General features: G+C 39.1%; 1 protein-coding gene across 1 annotated transcript in view; it reads left to right on the top strand.

Annotated features, from left to right (window-relative positions):
* The first annotated feature begins 2,109 nt into the window (after positions 1-2,109).
* The window catches only part of RBM44 (RNA binding motif protein 44), a 31,702-nt gene continuing 24,481 nt past the window's right edge, over positions 2,110-9,330 (top strand). Inside the window, exons 1-3 of the mRNA XM_006893514.1 lie at positions 2,110-2,182; positions 4,441-5,984; positions 6,269-6,331. Coding sequence (XP_006893576.1) covers positions 2,110-2,182; positions 4,441-5,984; positions 6,269-6,331 — 1,680 coding nt within the window. The remainder of the gene's footprint in view (positions 2,183-4,440; positions 5,985-6,268; positions 6,332-9,330) is intronic.

Below are 9,330 nucleotides of genomic sequence, written 5' to 3'. Positions count from 1 at the left end.
TTGATGGAAGTTGGTGGAGACTTTCCTCCCCAAATATCATCTGACATTGTGCTAGACGGTGTACTGCTGCTGTTTATGAAGTTTTTAAAGGATATTGTTTCAGAAGTAGATAGACAGGCTTGCTTCCTAGTCTTAATTTGGAAGCTCCTCTTAACCTGCCTATCAAAATGAAAAGTCGACAGTAACCAAACTTATTAAATATTTCTCTTCCGACTTTGGAGACCATCCCATTAGATTCTGTACACTGAGCATTAATGATGCACTGCTCTAAAAGAAGATCCACTGGACGAGTAACTATTAATTAATTGGTTCCAACGCAGCAACAGTGAGTGAGTTAAGTGAAGGAAGGTCAAAGACTAGAGTCTTCCATAACGATTACATCTTAACATCTGGTGGGCCTAGTGGCAAGAAGCTGCACTGCAATCCCAAAGGTGCGCAGTTTGAATTCACCAGATGCTCTGCTGGAGGAGGAGGGGCAATCTCCTCCTGTGCCAGTCAGATCTGATTCAACAGTACAAGAAAAAGATGGAAAAAAAAACAAAATCCTTACTACTAGACCAACAGGTAAAGGATTTCATCATGCTTAGATCCGTAATCAACCCTCATGGTAGCAGCAGTCTATGTTGCATTGGGGAAATAGCTGTCAGGAGCCTTTCCAGAGTGCCGGAGAGCAAGTATATTAATTTAAAGGCCAAGGTGCACCGGATGCTAGCAGTGCTATATTTTACTACTTCCATGTATCAGACTTGGGGAAAATATTTGGCCGTGACCTATCTGATAGGGGACTCATACTTAAAATTTGTGGAATAATCCAACATGCCAACAAGAAGGAGGTAAACAACTCCAAACACAAAATGGGCATGAGATATGAATAGACAACTTTTCCAAAGAAATTCAGATGGCAGCCACATAAATATTCAAAATCACTGTCAGAGAGATGTGAACCAAAACAACAATGAGGTAATGTTAGCCAAGTTAAGCAGCAGCAAACAGTAAATGCTGGTGAGATTGTGGAGAGATTGGCATTCTTATTCACTGCTAATAGGGATGTAAAATGGTACAACCACTATGGAAGGTAGTCTGGCGCTTTTTCAGAAAGTTTGAAATAGAAATACCATTTGACCCAGCAGGTCTACTGCTGAGCATACACCCTAAAGAAACAAGAGCCACAACTCAAGCAGACATGCACACCTGTGCTTATTTCTGTTGCTGACAGTCTCTAAGAATTGGAAGCAGCTCAAGTGCCCATCAGCAAATGAATAGAAAAACTGTGGTATATTCATGCAATGAAATGTTACACAACATTGAAAAACAACTTGTAAAACATTACACGGCACGGGTGATTCTGGAAGACATGATTGAAAAACAACTTGTAAAACATTACACGGCACGGGTGATTCTGGAAGACATGCTGAGTGAAATATTTCGGTCACAAAAGGACAAATACTGTATAACACCACTGTTCTAAAATAGAACTGACATGGGCATTTGAGGGGAAAATAGGAAGTTGATAGGTAATGAATGCTGCATTGGTGCAGACAAGGGAAGAACTGTCTGAAAGGAATATATGACTAAGCATATGTATGACACGAGTTGGAACAAGAGGTGTGTTGCCAAGTGGTCTGAAGGGAGTAAGAAGGAAAGGGGAGGGAGGAAAATATGCAACAGTGAATGAGTGGAAACTCAACCTTTGTAAACGTTCATGCAAATCACAAGGAAAAAATATTCTTTGGTAATTTGAAAAGACTGTATCTTACCTATTTAAATAATACACTTGTTTAGATGGCTATTAATTTCTGTTTTTTAAAGTCACTTAAATGTTCTGCCACTTTTATTATTGTTGATACAAAGAGTTAAGTGCTTAACTACTAGCTGAAAGGCAGTTTAAACCCCATGGAGCTATTTCACCCTGTGCATGTGAGATCACTGTGAATTGGAATAGACTGAGGAGCTACTCATTGCAACAATCACCGTGCTGATAGTAGTGTTTGTGTCTGTACTTTGCATCTTTGCACAAATTACTCTTACTTTAAGAGAGTTCTTTTCAATATAGTGCTAAATATAGTAGTTAATATTTATATCTTTTCTAGAATATATATATCTTTGAGGATGGAATCCACTGCAGTAGTAGGAGCAGCTTCTGGTAAAAGCTTCTACAGGAATGAAGAAAACTTCCAGCAAGGTGAGTCACAAGGAAAGTTTACTGTATTCTGAACATTGCCACTTCTTGCTATAGTGAAACATTAAATTAACATATGAAGGAAGAAGGGTAGCTGTTAAGAGCACTTAACATTCAGTCTCAGAATTAGAAGAAATTAGTAGGGACTACTTCTGTAAACGTGTGGTAGAGAAAACCACTGACTCAAAAACTTTGGTATAACAAGATATTATAGAAAAGTTAATAGATTAGCAAAGAATTGGAAAAAATTAACTTGCATTGTAAATGCAAAAGGGCTAATACCTAAATTGTATGAAAAATGATTTCTCTAATTGCTTTTAGTTCACAATGTGATAAGATTTTCATCGTAGCTGTTACTGTTCTTAGTTCTCTGTAATATGTTACTGAACATTTTCATCTGGATGGCCCATTTCTAGATTCACACTCTGCATACTTGGAATGAATTCCTGTCCTCCCTTTGCTCTTCCTCTTCATTATCTAGATTAGCTCCTAAAGTGTCTGCCTCTGTAGTTCTGAGTAGTCCCATTCGTTAGTGATATCAAATTATAAACCTCAGCGTTATCTTACTGTTAGGTGCTGTCAAGTCGAGTATAACTTAAAGCGACCCTATAAACAGTCAGTCTGAGCCCTGTCCTGTGCTGTGCTAGCCTCACAGTCTCTGCAGTATCTTGGACCACTGTTTGAAAGTGTGGTCACACAGTGGGCCACGAAATCCTTTTAGTGGATTGTAATCAGCTTTTGTATATGTGGGGTTTGTTGTGTGTGTGTGTGTGTGTGTGCATTTAAGATTACAGTACAGTTTCTTACCATTAGGCTGCCAGATTTCTAATGTGTTTTTAAAGAAAATAGAAAATAATCAGACTACATTAGACTTGGAATAGTTGCTCTTACATGAAAATTTTATTTAACTTAAATATGTAAATATATGTGTGTTCTGGCTCATAATAGAAACATGTTTCTTTTGGTGATCTCAACCAAAACCGTTTGTGCTAGACATTAATCTCACTCTATAGTGAGTCTAGCAGTCTAGTCCGTATGGGCCTTGCTAAACCAACGGTCTTGCCTGTCTGATGGTTCAGATCAGCCAGAGGCTCCTTAGGAAAAAGCTGAGCCACTTCTTCATGTGTGATTTACAGCCTTGGAAACAAGCTGGAGAGTCAGCTAAGACTTCCACCTTCCCGGCAATGAGCAAGAAAGAGAATCTCACTCTGAGAAACCCAGGTTGCAAAGTGCTTAAAGCAGTTGGCAGCTATTCAAAAGATCAGAAGTTTGAATCCACCAGTTACTGCATTAGAGAAAGGGAGTATAGGCATCTTCCATAAAGATTTACAGCCGTGAAAACTGAGGGGAATTGTGCTCACTCATTTAAAGTCACTTGGCAGTAAGTTTGATTTGAAAGGCTTCATTTCACTCTTCCTCATCTACTATTTCTAATGGGCCATCAAGTTCTGTCAGTTATGAAACTTGTCATCAGTCTTTTCCTGTCGACATCTGCATTCTTATATAGTCGCTGCCATCTCCCCTTCCAGGTTTTACTTCTTATTTCTGTCCTAACTCCCTGAAACTCAATCCCAGTCGTCAACTAGCCTTGGGAGAAGTTTGAGTGGCCCCCATTGTTGTAGAATCAGTCAGACTCCTTCCTTAGTGCATCTTAAAAAACCCTGCACGTTTCTTTTGTCATTCCCAGAGAGCCCTTCATTCCAGTTCAGCTGATTTAGTTTCCTAAAAACACCATATTCCCTCTCAAGACTAACTTTGAATATGCTACTTGATTTGTCTCTATTTTGTTATAAAGCACTTTTTCTTCCAGCCATTTATCAACTTGACAGCAGCCAGCACTCTTTAGCCGTATTACATTTGTATGTGCTTACCTGTCACCCGGATCAAAGATATGAGTCGTTGGTAGCATCATTCATGTCATCTTTTCTTTTGTTTCTCTGAACCTAGTCTGGCACTAGGAAGAAAGAAATTTTTTAAGAAATAAATTTCTTAACAGATCTATCTACGAATGCAGGTAGGGTCCCCATAGTCACTTGAGTCGAACCAACTTGACAGCACCTCCCAACTCCCAATGACAGGCGTACACTGTTTGCTGGGAGTCGGAAAGGAGCCTTGGCAGTATTAGAGATATCTTCCTTGGCTGGTGTAAAACATTTCCTTGCCTTTTGAAAGAACTTGGGCTAAATCACGTCTGAAGTCTTCCCTAGTGTTTAGAGTTTATGCCACTGTTATTTACATTTTGTTACTATTTTTCTAAGCAGATGAACCATCTAATCCAAAGAAAGGAAAGCTGCTAATACTTTCGAGTGGTTGTAAGGAGGTCATACTTTCTGTTCCTGATGATGACTGGGATTCCACATCAAAACAAAGAGCTAATGACAAGGAAATCATCGGTATTGATTGGATTGATCTATCAGCACCATGTTCAGCAAATGAAGATACTACCAGAGGGTATACTCACTCACAGTCAAGTGAATTTGAAGACAGTACGGACTATGCTTCCTTGAATGAAACATACTCTATACATTATTCAGATTCAGAAATAAAACATGAAAGACATATTCATTTAAATTCACAATTAAAACCTGAAATGCAGAAACAAGAAGTACTTTTTCATGTCTTGGAGCATCAAGGTAGTAAGACTAGTGACCTAAAAAACTGTGTTTCCAATTACGATTATAAAGAAACTGATGAAGACATGCAGAATCCTGATAGAGATGAAAACTCACACCAGGAATACCACAGCGCACTAGAACAAGAATATATAAGCCATTTATCTTTTGACTCAGCAAAAGCAGTAAGTGTATCTAATCTGGAAGTTACAGGGTTAAGAAATGTAGGGTTTGAAGCTAGTAATACTAGTAACCTAGAAGAGAATCATATTAAATTGGAAAGTAGTTCTATCATTTCTTTAGATTCAGGCGATGTTTATAGACAAGAAGATGTTTCCAGATTTCAGAATTCTCTTACATTAAGAGAAGATCATGAACTGAAGCATGCGCATTGTAAGACACAAGAGACTAGCTTAATGTATCACACGGTATTTGATGGAGTTATTCTAAGCAATAGTTCTCTTGCAAAGCAGGAATATCAATCCAAGAGTGATTTCTTGAACTCTCCAAAAGGACTGGAAACTAAATTTAATACTGACCGAGCTCAAGAAACTGACAATAAAAGTATTTGTGGAAATACTGATAAAAAGAAAGTACAGTATCTTGGCAATCCATCACAGGAGAAAGCTTCAGAGGCATTATTCCGGCCCTGTAAGGATTGTCAAACATCCTGGACCCCTGTTTTTGATGATTCAGTCATTTCTGCCTGTGGATACTCACATTATCAAGTTCTACAAACCACCCCTGACCTAACCTTAGACTTTTCCAAGATTGCCATGAATAATAACAAGGCAATGGAAGAAAGCTCCCAAAAAGTAGCTGTTAGCAGTACTTCAAACAAATCCTGCTCCTGTGGTAGGAAAGGAACATGCAACAAATCCATAATGGATGGTGTGAGTCGTGCCGTTCTTGTCAACCAAACTGTGGATGTCAGCACTGATTTCAGAGCGTGTTTCACAACCAGCAGAGCAACAAGCGCAGGGCCGGCTGTGGTGTCCACCTCAAGCAACACTGAGATCACCATGATGAATAAAAAACGCCCTGGTGAGTGGCCGAGCCAGAAACCGACAAGTGTGGCCTGCAGCACAGATTGGCCAGACAGTCAAGAGTATGTGGATACCCAAGTGAAGAAAGGACCGGGAAGACTCCCTCCCTTTGTCAGTGTAAAGCCCAGTGGACATTTCCTAAACCAGGTAAGGCCAGCAGGGTCTGCTGGATGAGATTTGACCTTTTAAAGAGGTAGTGTATACTAGGTAAACACTTTGGCTTGTTGAATTGTAGCTGGGCTCCCCTAGGGTTTTGTGAGAACGTGGTAGGTGAGGGGAGAGGATGGCTGATTGTTTCTGGCTCTGTCCTCCGTGAGTGTCAGTGCCACACAAACCAGTCAGGAACATAGATTTTACGTTTTGCCAGTTTGGAGTGTCAAATATAAAGTATGTTATTTGTCATAGATTTCTAATTTAAATAATGTTTTCAGGATTCCCTGGAATTAAGAGAGACACTTGATAGTTCCAACTTGAAGAAACATCCTAAGAGGTATGTCAGACGTACACATTTGCAAATATGCCTGGGAAGAATAAAAATAAGTTACTTTTTGTTTCACAAATAGAGTAATAGCTATAAAGGATTTCAAGAGATTGTTTACATCAGCCATTTGCCTTCAAAAGAGAGAGAGAGATTAAAACCATTTAGAATCTTCAATGTCTTCACATGAGAGATTCAGTGTCAGTAATTCCTTCAAACTCTTGTACATTTTATCTTTGTTCAAGCCAAATTCCTAACAATTTAATTTTTTTAGTGAATTGTTTGCTTTGCTTTGCAATGCTTAGAAGATAAGGGATTGTCAGAAGTTGAAGAGGACTCTAAGAAGCCAAAATAGTTTATAGCTGAAGTAATTAAGTTTTTTGATCCCCAAATTTTTCTAGTAAATGTCATCTTCTGTCCCAGTCTGATGTAATTAAAGAGACAGGAATTGATCACAACTGTAGTACTCTGTAACTGGTAGAAAGGGAAGACCTCCAAAAACTTACTAATGCTTGAAACGTGTGCGAACATATCTTTCGTTTTCTTATCACCAAAAACTGGGGTTTTTGTTACAATAGAACAGCATAATATTACTTCTTAGGATGACTCAAGTAGTAAAAAAACCCAACAAGTTACAAAGGGTTCTCTGGTGACATAGTGGCAAGAAACTGTTGCAGTCCTGAAGGTGCATGGTTCAAATCCACCAGGTACTCCCTTGGAGAAGAGGGGGGTAACCCATCTCCTGTGCTTGACGTGCACAACAAGGGGAAAAAAGTAAATTATGTTTATCTCTGTTTAAAAGATAATGCATTTAAGATTAATGATCATTCGGGATGCTCACACCTTTTTTAAAGCTTGGCCAAAGCTTCATTTAAGTAGAAAATCCATACGTTCTGGATAAGTTAAGTCATTATATTTTATTCTAGTCTAGTCTAGTATATTTTAAAAGAAAGCCAAGGATTTAAAGAAAGTAGGAATTTGAGAATTATTTGCATCTAGGAAGAATATCCTTAGCTTTGACTCTTCCCCCACCTTGCCTAGCACAAAGTAAACTGATTTTATTTACATAGGCATTTTACAAGCAATTGATTTGCACTAAAAAATGGTACAGTAAACATTGGCCATTTTAATTGTTCATTTTGTATGTAATTTATATTTAAATTATACGTGCTAGAGTGGTCTCAATAATGACACTGGATTTTGGTGGATTAATGTAGAAATACTGTCAGTTTCCCAATTTACAGCAACATATTTTCTTTCAAAGTCATCACATCTTTTAAAATGCATTACAGAATTCAGATGAAGGATGTAAAGAAATTAAGCAGAGATCCGTTAATTCAAATGTATATATTCAGAAACTATGAGGTTGAAATATGTGACTTACAAGTCAATAGCGTGGCTTTTTGTTCCCAGTCGCTGTAGTGTGGCGGCTCTGGAGCTTTGGGTCCACCCTTTTCTTTGGTAACAGGATTAACACAATCTGGAAATTTTCCAACTGGTTCTTTCTCTAAATAGGAACCTTCTGGGGCATCAAGACGAACTTCTGGTAACTCTGGCTGCTTATGAGATTGTTTTCTGGGTTCAGATTTTCCTCTTTGAGCACTATTTCTTTTCCTCAAAGAATGACACAACAAGGGTGATTTTGCAGCTCTCCACATGGTGACCCAAGGGCTGCCAAGCTGCCATGCTAAGCCCCAATGTCATGACACTGACCCTGAAGAGCCATGGCCCACTCTACCTCAGGAAGGTTAGCTTTGACTTTTGACATCTTTTTCTGCCTCTTGTGTTACCTGTACTGTTAAATGCTTTCAAGTTGGCTCCAACGGATTGTGACCCCACGTACAACAGATCAAGACCCTCATGAAATCCATGATGCTCAAGCCCTTTGTTGCAGACACTCTGTCAGTTCATCTCACTGAGTCTTCCTCTCTGTCACTGATCCTCTGCTTTCAGCAGCATGTTGTCTTTTTCCAAGGACTGGCACCTTCGACAACATGCCCAAAGTGTGTGAGGTAAATGTTTATCATCCTTCTATCAAGACCTAGTTCTTTGTTCCTTAGCAGTCCATGGTATTTTTAAAACTCTTTACCATCACCACAATTCCAAGACTTCAGTTCTTTTTCAATCGTCTTTATTCAGTGATCAGCTTTAACATCACTTGAAACAACTGAAAATACCATGGGTCAGGTGTGCCCTACCCTCTGACGAGACCCCACCAGCATTTTAGTCCAGGGCATTGCATCTTTGGATTTCTTTTTTTTTTTCCCTATAATTATATTTTATTAATTTTCATAAACATTTACAGAGATTTTGGGTTTCCATTCATTCATTGTTGCACCATTCTCTCTGCCCTCCTCCCAGTTTGTTCTTGTCCAAATGCCACAGTGCTTGTCAAAGCCAGTTCTGATTAATCTTCTTTGTCAGTGTGTCCTTTGCCATTCCCTATCACTCCTCCCTGAGAGAGACTTCACCCTGAGTCATAAGGAAAAGGGGATGACGTATTCTCTTAGCTACTTCCTGCTGAAAAGGGATGCTGTGGGTTTCAGGGTGAAGATCTTCTCTCACTACTCTAAAGGGCCCCTTTGGCAGTAGGAAACACATAGACTATTATGGAGATTGATTTTGGAATTTAGATGCACTCTTATTGATTGTGCTTGGCCATACATGTTCATATCCTTGAAGATGTATCATGGGGGTGTTGCAACCTAGAAGACACAAATTTGACTAACAAGTTATAAGTACATGAGTCAAAAATTATGGAAAAGTAAAAGATTCTTTCATTGTTTTACAAACCCTCCCCCAGGTCCCCTCCACCATGTAGCCCTCGCTCTAGACTCCTGTGATGACAGAAATACCTAGTCACATATCTCTTTTAAACAGTTTTCTCCCTCCTCTGTTTCAGTGCAGTATACATTATTGAACCCATCTTACTCAGTCTCTCCCCAACCCCAAGGACAGTCCCATTCTACAACAGTGGCATCATGTAATATTTGTCCTTTTGCGACTGAGATATTT

Source organism: Elephantulus edwardii, unplaced genomic scaffold, assembly GCF_000299155.1.
Source record: "Elephantulus edwardii isolate Elephantulus edwardi_28Jun2011 unplaced genomic scaffold, EleEdw1.0 scaffold00127, whole genome shotgun sequence".
NCBI classification, from domain to species: domain Eukaryota; kingdom Metazoa; phylum Chordata; class Mammalia; order Macroscelidea; family Macroscelididae; genus Elephantulus; species Elephantulus edwardii.
Note: the sequence above shows the minus strand (reverse complement) of the source record. Positions and strands in the feature narration are given on the sequence as shown.